This window comes from Mustelus asterias, chromosome 12 (genome assembly GCF_964213995.1).
Source record: "Mustelus asterias chromosome 12, sMusAst1.hap1.1, whole genome shotgun sequence".
Classification (NCBI taxonomy): Eukaryota; Metazoa; Chordata; class Chondrichthyes; order Carcharhiniformes; family Triakidae; genus Mustelus; species Mustelus asterias.
This window is the reverse complement of record NC_135812.1, coordinates 14,963,845-14,977,927: the sequence shown is the minus strand read 5'-3', so window position 1 is coordinate 14,977,927 and position 14,083 is coordinate 14,963,845. Positions and strand designations below refer to the sequence as shown.

Genomic DNA, 14,083 nt, shown 5'->3' with positions numbered 1-14,083 from the left:
ATTCGTGGGACATGGGCGTCGCTGGCTGGGCCAGCCTTTATTGCCTATCTCTAGTTGCCCTTGAGAAGGTGGTGGTGAGCTGCCTTCTTGAATCGTTGCAGTCCATGTCCTATGGGTTGACCCACAATGCCGTTAGGGAGGGAATTCCAGGATTTTGACCCAGCAACTGTGAAGGAACGGCCGATATATTTCCAAGTCAGGATGGTGAGTGGCTTGGAGGGGAACTTGCAGGTGGTGGTGTTCCCATTTATCTGCTGCCCTTGTCCTTCTAGATGCAAGTGGTTGTGGGTTTGGAAGGTGCTGTCTAAGGACCTTTGGTGAATTGCCGCAGTGCATCTTGTAGATGGTACACACTGCTGCTACTGAGCGTCGGTGGTGGAGGGAGTGGATGTTTGTGGATGGGGTATCGATCAACAGGCTGCTTTGTCCTGGATGGTGTCAAGCTTCCTAATAAATGGTGGAACCGGCTCAAGGGGCCGAATGGCCTGTTCCTGCTCCTTGTTGCTATGTTCATATGGTGTTGAGCTTCCTGAGTGTTGTTGGAGCTACTCTTACCCAGGAATGTTGGGGTGGGTGGTTGGGGGTGGGGGGGGGGAGAGGTGGGGGGCGAGGGGGTGGGGTTGGGTCTGCTATTCATTCACACTCCTGACCTGTGGTTTTGGAGAGTCAGGAGGTGAGTTACTCATCACAAAATACCCAGCCTGTGACCTACTCCTGAAGCCATGGAATTTATGTGGCTGCTTCTTCTCATTATTGATCCTAGAATGTTGATGATGGGGATTTGGATGATTTGCAATGTCACCGAAAGCCATGGGAAGGTGGTTATAAACAATGTGACAACAGCACTAAAACTGATCTTTCCAAACCTCCAGTCAACAACTTACATTTATATAGTGACTTTAACATAATAAAATGTCCCCACATGCCTCACAGGAACATTTAAAACAAAATATGACACCAAGCCCACGTAAGGAGTCGTATATCCAAAATCTTGGTCAAAGAGATAGGTTTTAAGGAGCGTCTTAGCAGAGGACAGCAAGGAGAGGGGTGTAAGAAGGGAATTACAGAGCTTGGGATCCAGGCAACCGAGGGCATGGATATCATTGGTGGCACAATTAAACTGAGGGTTTGCACTAGAGGCCAGAATGAGAGGAGTGCCGATTTCTCGGAGGGTCGTGGAGTTGGAGGTTGTAGAGATGGAGGGGAGCGAGGACACGGTGGGATTTGAAAACAAGGGTGAGAATTTTAAAATCAAGGTGTTAGTTTGACCGGGAGCCAGTGTAGGTCAGTGAACACAACGGTACAAAATTTAACCAGCATGAACCAAGAGGAAACCAGAGTGAATATCCCAGGCTTTGAGGGACTGATTGCCAGGGTTTGTGGGCTGCGTGTGATCATAGAGCTGGAGGTGGGAACTCCCTAAGGCAATATCCCTTTAGGTAATCAGATTACTCTGGATAAGTTTTAATTAGTGTCACAAGTAGGCTTACATTATAGTGTCACATCATTTATTAGTGTCACAAGTAGGCTTACATTAACACTGCAATGAAGTTACTGTGAAAATCCCCTAGTCACACCACTCTGTTCGGGTACACTGAGGGAGAATTTAGCACGGCCAATCCACCTAACCAGCATGTCTTTCGGACTGTGGGAGAGGAAACCGGGGCACCCGGAGGAAACCCACGCAGAAAACGTGCAAACTCCACACAGACAGTCACCCAAGGCTGGAATCGAATCCAGGTCCCTGGCGCCGTGAGGCAGGAATGCTAACCACTGCGCCACTGGATAAACCGTGATTTCCACAAGAACAAAGAACAAAGAAAATTACAGCAGAGAAACAGGCCCTTCGGCCCTCCAAGCGTGCACCGACCATGCTGCCCGTCTGAACTAAAACCTCCCACAAGATGACTTGGTGAGAGAACTGTAAATATGACAGTTCCGTTGGCATAAATCTGCCTAACTTCACAAAGAAATCAAGATGCAGACAGACCGGTGAAACCAGAACTGCTACGCCCAATGACTTCAATTTCTCGGCTTTTAAACATAAACATTGGAACCACCTCATCACAACTTCAGCCTTTGTTCCCTCTTCCTCCCAAGTCTTTGCAGCCCTGTACTTTGGGCCTTCCCCAAGGCTCTCTTATTTTTTTAAAACAAGTGCTTAAAGGCAACCAGCCAGAATTTATTCAGACATGTTGGCATTACCCAATCGATCACTGAACCATGAAAAAAAACAAAGATAATGAGACCGCCACTTGATTTGGTTCAATTCTGAAAAAGACTCAATTTTCTCCTGCCTTTCCATCCTAACATTGGGCCCTCACCAAAACATTACCCTGGCATTTCCTTTATCCAGCCGCCTACTCCCAGCACTTTATGTTCCACACGGAACCTTTGACCATTGAACCTTTCCCTGTTGCAACACAGAGTGAATAGTTTCACTGTGTACTTTGTAAACTGGCATGAAGAATTCATCTCCAGTGTTAGATGAAAGTGAGCTCTCTCGCCTGCTCTCCTCATGTCCAAGAAAGAAATGCTGGCAGGACAGTGGGTAAGAGTGGAACTTAGGCCAGGCACAGCCTGTACACACGATGCTACGGTTGCGTGGACGGCCATTTCTTTCCTTTCTATCTTTCACGGGTTGTGGGCATCACTAAACCAGGCCAGCATTGGTTGGCCAGCCCTAACTGCCCTCGGGAAAGTGGTGGTGAGCCACCCTGACAGCTGAGTGGCTAGCTAGGGCCATTTCAGAGGGCAGCTGAGAGTCAACCACATTGCTGTGGGTCTGGAGTCACATGTAGGCCAGACCAGGTAAGGACGGCAGATTTCCTTCGCTAATTTCCTTCCCTTTCCACTCACTTGATGAAGGAGCAGCGCTCCGAAAGCGCGTGATTCCAAATAAACCTGTTGGACTTTAACCTGATGTTGTGAGACTTCTTACTGTGCCCACCCCAGTCCAACACCGGCATCTCCACATCATCCTTCCCTAAAGGAGGATTAGAGAGCCAAATGGGTTTTTATGACAATCGATTGTAGCTTTGTGGCTACTATTACTGAGACTGCCTTTCAGTCCCAGAATTTTATTAAATTCCATGTGGCCATAGTGGGGTTTGAACCCGTGTCCCCAAAGCATTAGCCTGGGCCTCTGGAATAATAGCCCATCATGATGTAGTGGTCACCATGGCAGTCAGCATTCACCGTGAACATAGAAACATAGAAACCAGAAGCAGGAGGAGGCCATTCAGCCCTTCGAGCCTGCTCCATCATTCATTTTGATCATGGCTGATCATCGAATTCAATATCCTGATTCCCCCCCTTCCCCTCATATCCCTTTATCCCCTAGAGCGATATCTAATTTCTTCTTGAAATCAGACAATGCTTTGGCCTCAACTGCTTTCTGTGGGAGTGAATTCCACACATTCGCCACCCTCTGGGTGAAGAAATTTCTCCTCACCTCAGTTCTAAAGGGTTTACCCAGACCAACCTGTGCAGTATAACTGCGTTCTAAAAGGAGCTTAATAGAACTGAACTTAATGCAACGAAGTAACTCTCGTACCAACAATTATTAACCATTTTTGCCAATGCAGCTCCTGCGGGAGTTAACTGATCCTAAACCTATTGCTGGCTGCAAAGGAAACTTGACGATCAGAAGGGTTATAATTAATGTAACAGTTGGTCTTGTCGTGTACAGTTAATAAATTTTGACGAAGGAAGCCACCGGTGTTGAAGTACAGAAGTGTTAATCCGCAGAGAGACTGTGTACCTGAGTGCCCTGGGAAAAGTTGAGTTGATTGACTCCCCTGTCTTGCATTATTCATTTCCTAAGCTAATTTCCTCCTTTTCGGAGACCTAATCAATATCAGCACCAGTCCCCAGCAAATTCGTAGGTTCTGGCCTCTTGACACGCCTGACCTTTCAAGACCCCCCCGGCCCAATTCACAGACTGCATTGAGGGAGGACCATCATTCCTGGCTGGTAAAAGGGGGCCTGCAGAATGGGCTGTCATTCCGTCCCATACACTGGACAACTCCTGCTGGCTGAGTCTGGAGCTCGGAGCACAAAGGGGCAGCTCCCGTACCGCCTTACGGAATAAAGATAAATGAACATGGAAACCATTCTATAAATGCAGTCCCCTAATATAAAAAAACAAAGGATGTCACGCAGTGACTGAGTACACACTGGAAGGATAGGCCAGATCAAAGGGGAACATGCCTCATTCAAAGGGCTTGCTTAATTTTCAATTAAGCATGCATAATGGACACAATGCCATGACAACACTGGCTGCATGCTGTTGCATTATTTTAGCCTGAGTGTGACACTGAAAACAGCTGACAATGTGCTTGTAGGGCACCTTGTAACTGAGTGGCCTATGACACCGGGACTGCGTCGCAGCTCGTCAGGGTCAGTGAAACCAGCCCCTCCCCGTCGCCTCCCATCCCCATCACCCACCCCTCCGTACCCTCCATACTCGGACAGCGACCTCACGGTGACCTCCGCACGACCCCACTGCTTGCTGGGTTCCTTTGTTTGGTTCAGGGGCTTGCTGACTGAAGTGTGTAGATTGCAGGTACAAGAACAATATGGATTGTTTTCTCATCACAATGACATTTGCACTATGACTCACTCAGCCTTTATTTCTACGCTACTTTTTTCAACACTGACCTTTTTGTTTCGCTAAATTCAGGTTTTTTTGCTTTATTAATTTTATTTTTCAACCCGTTTCTCTGGCAACCCCACCCCAATTTTCTCATCCCTCCTTCTCCAGACGGAGCTCACTCATTCACTCACTCATTCACTCGTTCACACTCACTCACTCATTCAGTCACTCACTCACTCACTCACCTCACTCACTCACTCACTCACCTCACTCACACACTCACTCACTCACTCACTCACTCACCTCACTCACTCACTCACTCACTCACCTCACTCACTCACTCACCTCACTCACTCACCTCACTCACTCACTCACACTCACTCACTCACCTCACTCACACACTCACTCACCTCACCTCACTCACACACTCACTCACCTCACTCACTCACTCACCTCACTCACTCACCTCACTCACACACTCACTCACCTCACTCACTCACCTCACTCACACACTCACTCACCTCACTCACTCATTCACACACACCTCACTCACACACTCACTCACCTCACTCACCTCACTCACACACACATTCACTCACTCACTCACACACTCACTCACCTCACTCACTCATTCACACACTCACTCACTCACCTCACTCACTCACACACACTCACCTCACTCACCTCACTCACTCACACTCACTCACTCACCTCACTCACGCACTCACTCATTCACTCACACACTCATTCACTCACACACTCACTCACTCAAACATTCACACACTCGAGCACTCACTCACGCCAACGGTTGCCATGTTGTTCTCATGGTTGTTCTTCATGTCGAAGCTCTGGGAGCTGCACACACTCCTGCCAGCCCTCGCGATTGGATCACACAGCGCCATCCTTCCAGACAGTCACCACCCTCTGAGTAAAGAAGTTTTTCCTCACGTCCCCTCTAAACCTCCTGCCCCTCACCTTGAACCTATGACCCCTCATGACTGACCTTTCCACTAAGGGGAACAGCTGCTCCTTATCCGCCCTGTCCAAGGCCTCAGAATCTTGAACGCCTCGGTCAGGTCGCCAGGGGTGAAGAGGGATTGACATAGGGTCAAAATGGCAGAAAGCGTCGCCTTCCCAACCCCACCAACCTCAGGCTATTGTAGCTTTGGTACCACCACCCATTAGAAATGGGTGTGGGGTCCAATTAATAGGTGCTGCAGTAGTAAGGACAAGTCATGGGAGGCTGGCACAGTGCCACTGATACCAGCCATGTGGCAGCAGTGTGGCCAGATGAGGCGATGGTAAATTAATTTTTGGGAGGATTTACTGAGGGATCTTAAGAAGGTGCAGAGGAGATTCACCTGAATGGTTCCGGGTGGTGAGGGGCTACCAGGTCAGGCTGGAGAAACTGGGGATATTCTCCTTGGAATGAAGGAGACTTGAGATGAGATTTGATAGAGGGCAACAAGATTATGACAGGTTTAGATAAGGCAGACAATGAAAAGTTGCTCCTATTATCTTATGGTCCAAGGATTAGGAAACACAGAGTTAGATTCTTGGGCAATAGATGCAAAGGAAATATGAGGAAGAGCTTTTCTTTAACACAGCAAGTGGTAATGGCCTGGAGCTCACTGCCCACCAGCCTCCTGGAAGTAAAGACGATGATTGATTGCAAAAGGAGATTAGACGGGCACATGAGTGAAATATGTTTGCAAGGCCATGGGGATAGAATGCGAGTGAGGGACTGAATGGGTTGCTCTGCAAAGAGCCAGCACAAACCCGATGGCTGAGTGGCCTCCTTCTGTGCTGGCATAATTCTATGGTTCACCTGAGGCCCTTGAGGACTCCTTAGGCTGTTCCTGTCACAATTCTGGCTCCTCCCCCCCATCATACACCATGAGCTTATAACCCACACTCAGCTGCCATTGTGACAACACTGCACTTGTCTTATGTAGAGAATCATTCCCTTGGGTCCTTGGCAATATCCCATTCCTGTTCCTAACAAACTGCCTTGATGTCATTCCCACTCACTTTAGGAGGGGGGGTGGGGGTCTTAAAATTAAACCCGATAGTTAAGAACAGCCCAGGCCTCGAGCTGACCTGAGAGGGAAAGGGCTTTCACCCATGCCATCCATACCAAACCCACCCACACTTACCCCCAACAAAACCTTCTGCAGCTTGGTGGCACAGTGGTTCGCACTGCAGCCTCACAGTGCCAGGGACCCGGGTTCGATTCCCGGCTTGGGTCACTGTCTGTGTGGAGTTTGCACATTCTCCCCGTGTCTGTGTGGGTTTCCTCCAGGTGCTCCGGTTTCCTCCCACAGTCCAAAGATGTGTGGATTAGGTGGATTGGCCATGCTAAATTGCCCCTTAGTGTCAGGGGGAACTAGCTAGAGTAAATGCATGGGATCGTGGGGATAGGGCCTGAATGGGATTGTGGTCGGTGCAGACTTGATGGGCTGAATGGCCTCCTTCTGCAGTGTAGGGATTCTATGAAATCAAAGCTCTCAGTTTTAACTACGTTTATGACATTGGGAGAGGGAAAAGCTCGCACTGTAGTTCGTGGGATCTTGTTGTGCACAAACTGGCCCCCACATTTTCTATGTTACAACAGTAATTACACCTCAAAAGTACTTCATTCGCCGCACAGTACTTTTGATCATGGAGGTTACAAAAGAGGTGAAAAAGGTGCAAAGTTTTCTTTAGCATTCAGATTGCAGGTGGACGGTGACTGGGAAATGGAAGGTGATGTTGGGTCCCAATGTCAAATCACTGCCTCTAGATTCAATTCTCACATTGATCTGACGCCAGAAGAACTCTTGGGACCAGGAGCTTTACAATTGAATCTGCCTTCAACCCACAACAGCATCTGCACGGCGTCGTTGGGGTGTTGGTCACCTGGGATACGGCTGGGATTTTTTTTTTGTTTATATCCAATTCAACCCAATCAACGTCCAATCCAAAATCTCAACAAGTGAAACATTCCAGGTCCAAGCTGAGGAGACAGGCTGGCCTCTTCCTGTCTTGGGCTTGATCTACATGACCCAAGCTGATTGGAGCAGGCATTGCACACCCTCCAAGGCTTGATCTCATTTGCATCTTAGCCAAAAGGCCGAGATGCCGCTTTTAAAAAATTGCTTCAAAATGAAGCCTCAGGGTAACCTCAGGACTTCAACCGAGTGCAGCACAGCAAAACTACACTTGATCTTAGCCAAAAATACGGCTGGGATTTCCGCCACCCATGCACCACAGGGCATGTTTTCCAATAGCAGAGACGGCTCACAATTGGCCGCTAGCCAAACTGCCGATGTCTACACCATTTTGCGAGGCTTGCACGTCCCGTCGCGGGGATCCGTCTTTGGCGGGACTGGAAGATCCCGCCGGCAGGAAAGGCCGGAAAATCCCAACTGTTGTTTCGTTCCAGCGATGCTGATTTTCTCTTAATCTATTGGAATTCCACTTAAAAATTAGGGAACTAAGGTTTGTGATAAATGACTAGGATCCCTCTGGTCATTGTGTTATGGGCTTTAAGGTACACAGCCTTCCTTATGGTGCTTTGCATAATGCATCATAGAATCACTACACTACAGAAGGAGGCCATTTGGCCCATCTACACCAAAGCTCCGACACAGCATTCAACCCAGGTTCACCCCCTCCCTATGCCGTAATACCACACATCTACCCCGTTAATTCCCCCTAACTTACCCATCTTGGACACAAGAGACAACTTAGCATGGTCAACCCACCTAACCTGCACATCGTGGGAGTGTGGGAGGAAACCGGAGCACCCGGAGGAAACCCACGCAGACATGGGGAGAATGTGCACAGGCAGTCAGTCGCCCAAGGCTGGAATCGAAGCCAGGTTCCTGGTGCAGTGAGGCAGCAGAGCTAACCACTGTGCCACCGTGTGGCCCCACGTATATTAACAAAACATCTTTTGTCACCAGTTGCGCCTATAACTAACAGTGTAATACAAGTACTCCCAACAAAAAGAAACAGAACACCACAAAGCTTCAGTCAAGGTAGCTGGTGCTACGCCAGATACATGCTTCATTCTGTCAAGTGTCCCAGAATGACCCATCATTTAATTTTCACTCCATCCCTCAACTCCACTACCCCAACTCCTTCCCTTATATCTCTAGGGCCAGTAGCGTTGAGCAGAATAAAAGGGGCTTAGGGAGCTTAAGGGGCCATTAATTGGCAACGAGTAGGTTTTCCCGTTCCCTGCTGGCCTGTGAAAATCCTAAACAGCCCCAGAGGTGCCAGGATTCGAGACCTCACAGCTCCTTTGAATACCTGGCTCCAGAGGCCTGGGAAGGACCTATCTCCTTGGGCTTGTATCTTATGTATTCAATCAGTTTCTGGTCAAGTCGATGTAATTCAGAATCGGTATGCGTTTTGAATTAAACTCCTAACGCAAAGTGAATGGGGATTAATCGACCCACGTATCTCTTCCAACAAGGAATGATGGGAACCGCATAGAAATCCAAACTGAGAGATAGGCGGGTACTTTATGTCAAAGAAAAGATTGTCAAAGGCCCAGCAAGCGCAAATGATAATGCGTCACACATTTATTATCCTGTGGTTTAAAACAATAATTTTCCTCCCTATGTCTGCGTCAAACCCTACACCTCAAACCGCCCCACTTTAACAAGTCTCACCATTTAAAGGCAGCACATGTTAAAGGAGTGTCAAACCAATCATCTCAGCTGGCTCTCCAGGGTTAATATTAACCTAACTCGCCAAGCGAGGATTTCATAGAAAGTTGGTTCTACATTTCACCCAATAATGTTTTCATGTGACTTCAGTGGAGAGTAAAGTTGGATGGGGCACAAAACCTCATCAATCCCATCAGTCCCATTACAAGTAAATTAGGCTAAAATTGCAGTTGTAGAACAAATCAAAACAGCTCGCGTGATTGGCACCCCATCCACCACCATTCACTCCCTCTGCCACTGATGCACAGTGGCAGCAGTGTGTACCATCTACAGGATGCACTGCAGCAACTCACTAAGGCTCCTTCGACAACACCTTCCAAACCCACAGCCTCCGCCGCCTCAAAGGGCAAGCGCAGCAGATGCATGGGAACTGCAAGTTCCCCTCCAAGTCACACACCACCATATTGCCACATTCCTTCAAAATCCTGGAAATCCCTTCCTAACAGCAGTGTGGGCATACCTACACCACATAGAACCAGCTTGTTTATCATTGTCGCAAGTAGGTTTACATTAACACTGTTAATGAAGTTACTGTGAAAATCCCCTAGTCGCCACACTCCGGCGCCTGTTTGGGTACACTGAGGAAGAATTTAGCATGGCCAATACACCTAACCAGCACGTCTTTCAGACTGTGGGAGGAAACCGGAGCACCCAGAGGAAACCCACGCAGACACGGGGAAAATGTGCAGACTCCGCACAGGCAGTGACCCAAGCCGGGAATCGAACCCAGGTCCCTGGCTCTGTGAGGCAGCAGTGCTAACCGCTGCGCCACCGTGCCGCCCTAATAGAATAGAACCATAGAAAAATTGCAGCACAGAAGGAGGCCATTTCACCCATCTTGTCCATGTCAGCTCGTGGACACCCTGATACCCTTTCTAATTCCATGTTCCTGCACCCATCCCATAGCCCTGTAGCTTACAGCTCTTAAACTATAGATACAGATACTTCTTAAATGAGTTTAGAGTCTCTGCCTAAGAAAGTCCTTCCTCATGTCCCCTCTACACCCACTGCCACATATCTTGAGCCTATGTCCCCTGGTTCTAGAATTTTCCGCCAAGAGAAACAACTTTATCCTGTCCGCTCTATCGCTTCCCCTCATAATTTTGTCCACCTCAATCAAGTCACCCCTCAGCCTTCTTTGTTCCAAGGAAAATAACCCCAACCTCTCCAATCTCTCCTGGTAACTACACATGTACCGATTGGTCCAGTTGGGGAGTTGGGTTGTTGCATAAATGCCACAGCTTTTCGCAAACCTGACATAATGCAAAAATAACCCCAACCTATCCAATCTCTCCTCATAGCGACACGTTTCTAACCCTGGCAACATTCTTATAGACACGCGGTTCGAGAAGGCAGCTCACCGCCATCTGATTGGTAACTAGGGATGGCTTAGCTAACAATGTCCACATCCCCTGAGAGAATAAATAAACGCCCTCAGCGAGTGCCGACCCGAATTCCCACCTTTGTGACAAATTGCACGTTTGGAGGACACACTGTCATAAAGCAATGGGCAACAAGCATTGGGCAAGAGCTTACCGTGCTTACTTGAGGGGGATGAGTTTGGCTGTGGGTGGTGCGGGGAGCTGTGAGACAACAGCGGGTTCATGCTGTGTGACTGAACATTGTACGCGTCCATGGCAAGTTTCTGACGGAAAGCTTCCTCCTTCCTTCGGTTGGCAAACCAGTTATACACTCTGACTTCTGTGACCAGATTTGATCCCAGTCCGTGTGCTTTAGAAGGGGACACCCCACGTTGTATGCATTCAGCTCTGAGGTGAGAAGTGACAGCAATGCTTTAAATAGTTGATCTGAATATCCTTGCAACCATTAAAAATTAAATGCTTAATTATATCACACTTCCTTCAGTTCATTCATATCAGAACGCATTTGATTACATCAATAAAAAAATTCACTTGACATAAATATGGATTAAAACCTAACGCAGACCTGGTGATAACTGTTTAGGGAACAAGACCTTCTCACCGTCCAAAGAGTTTGGATAGCAAGGGCTGAATTGAGAATCAAGCTTTATTTACTTCCCCATTGATGAAACTTTGGTGAAGAGATCAGTTGAAACTTTAGATCATTCTGTTTTGCTCTATTCTTTTCTTGCGGCGCGGTGTCACAATGGTTAGCACCGCTGCCTCAAAGCGCCAGAGTCCCCGGGTTCGATTCCCGGCTTGGGTCACTGTCTGTGTGGAGTTTGCACGTTCTCCCCGTGTTTGTGCGGGTTTCCTCCCACACTCTGAAAGACGTGCTGGTTAGGGTGCATTGACCCGAACAGGCACCGGAGTGTGGCGACTAGGGGAATTTCACAGTAACTTCATTGCAGTGTTAATGTAAACCTTACTTGTGACTAATAAATAAACTTAACTTAACTTTAAAGTGTCCGGGTCACATTTTTCTGCTCTTGTCAGCCCCAGATTTCCCGTTGATTAAAGAGAACATGTGGACAATTGGATCGATGATCAGCCATGATCAAAATAAATGGCGGATAAGGCTCGTAGGGACGAATGGCCTACTCCTACTTCTGGTTTCTAATTTCTATGAACGTTGGCAAATGCTGGGAAAACAAGCCCACCCGTTTTTTTCTTAAGAGTAAGTACCATTGTTGGAAATGACGGAGATGTGCTACTGAGCCTGAAAGGGTTGTGTGAGACAGTCACACCCACCCCCTGCCCAGAAGAGAGCATCTGAAGGAGTGAAAAGCAAAATGTATCTCTTTAATAGTTTAAACTCATTTAAAACTAAGTCTTCCATAGAGATTTCTATAAAGGTTGTCATAATGTCCTTCATAGCCCTTGCAAACCCCTGTACAGGCACAGCGGTTAGCACTGCTGCCTCAGGGACGCAGGTTCAATTCCAGCCTCGGGTCACTGTCTGTGCGGTGTTTGCACATTCTCCCCATGTCTGCCTGGGTTTCCTCCAAGTGCTCTGGTTTCCTCCAGTCCAAAGGTATGCAGGTTAGGTTGATTGGCCATGATAAATTGCCCCTTAGTGACAGGGGGATTAGCAGGGTAAATACGTGGGGTTACGGGGATGGGGCTTGAGTGGGATTGTTGTTGATGCAGGCTCAATGGGCTGAATGGCCTCCTTCTGCACTGTAGGGATTCTATGATACACTCCCCCAAAAAATACATTTTTGTGTGCAACATTGGAGGAATTCAACAGAAAAATATTAAACATCTGCTGAATCAGTCATAAATATCAATGCGCAGATAGCGGTCCACAGGTACAACAGACCTTTATACTTAAAGTAAGCATTTCTTAATAACTGTAACTCCTTCACAATATTGGACTCAATGACTAGCCCCAAATCTATCATCAGCACTCTAGTTCCAAAATCATATTGCCTCCTCCACATTAAACAAAAACTACAACACAGAAATATACAGAATTAAAAGTTAATGATAAGACTGTGCCAGTATTTTATCTCGAACAGTAACGCCAAGTAACACATGTTCCAGTTCAGTGTTCTACTGGTGACCTTCTGAGCCCTTCATTTCATGAATTCAATTTTACCCAGAGGGAGATTGTCCCTGACTAAATTCTATTAAAAATTGCAGAGAAAACTAAAGTAGAACATCCAGTTTGCATTTCCCTTGACACAGTTTGATGATATACTCATCACACTCACATTCATAGAATCCTTACAGTGCAGAATGAGACCATTCGGCCCATTGGGTCCACACCGACTCTCCACAGAGAATCTTACCCCGATTCTATCCCCGTACCCTCACATATTTATCCTATTAATTCCCCTAACCTGTACATCTTGGGTCACTAAGGGGCAATATGGCATGGCCAATTAACCTAACCTGCACATCTTTGGAAGGAAATCCACACAGACAACATGCAAACTCCACACAGCCAGTGACTCAAGCCAGGAATCGAACCCGGGTCCCTAGCTCTGTGAAGCAACAGTGCTAGCTACCGTGCCACCATGCCGCCCTGGTCAAAATAGGGGAAGAAAATGATAGGAGCACAGAGGCCAATGTCACCAAGCAAAGCATTGCAAAGATTGCAATGAATCTTTGAAATAAGACTGCATCTGTAGTCACTTGCCCCCTCCTCCTGAATTTGCTGCCCTATAGCCTGGCGCAGTTTACAGGGTTGGGGACCCTTTGAGGACACAGCCAAGGCCAATCCTGTCTTCACTTGATGGGCTTTATATGTAAGTCACTGAATCAGTCAGGGGATCCCAGGCTGATCCGTCCTCTTCCCCACTCCTAGGCTGCTGAGGCCAATAGTGGTAACCTTTACTGTGATGATGGTACAATCACCTGACTCAATGTCAGGTGGTCAGTCAGGGATCAAACATGGATCCATCCACACATGGCAGCGTACTTACCAAGTGGGGCAGCACAGTGGCACAGTGGTTAGCACTGCTGCCTCACAGCGCCAGGGACATGGCTTTGATTCTGGCCTCGGGTCACTGTCTGTGTGGAGTTTGCACGTTCTCCCCATGTCTGCGTGGGTTTCCCCCGGGTACTCCGGTTTCCTCTCACAGGCCAAAGATGTGTAGGTTAGGTGTATTGGCATGCTAAATTGCCCCTTAGTGTCCAAGAATGTGTAGGTTAGGAGGGTTAGCCATGGTAAATTTCCCCTTAGTGTCCAAAGGTATGTAGGTTAGGGAGATTAGCTATGCTAAATTGCCCGTTAGTGTCCAAAGATATGTCGGTTAGAGGGATTAGCAGGATAAATATGCGAGGTTACAAGGATAGACCTGGGTGGAATGCTTTGTTGATGAGTTGGTGCAGTCTCGATG

The 14,083-nt window shown here is 47.7% G+C and overlaps 1 protein-coding gene across 5 annotated transcripts in view; it reads right to left on the bottom strand.

The window, feature by feature from the left end:
• The window catches only part of hnf1ba (HNF1 homeobox Ba), a 131,068-nt gene that overhangs the window by 98,123 nt on the left and 18,862 nt on the right, over positions 1 to 14,083 (bottom strand). For all 5 annotated transcript variants that reach the window (XM_078224804.1, XM_078224807.1, XM_078224806.1 and 2 more), the window contains exon 4: positions 10,852 to 11,084. In XM_078224804.1, the coding sequence (XP_078080930.1) occupies positions 10,852 to 11,084 (233 nt within the window). The remainder of the gene's footprint in view (positions 1 to 10,851; positions 11,085 to 14,083) is intronic.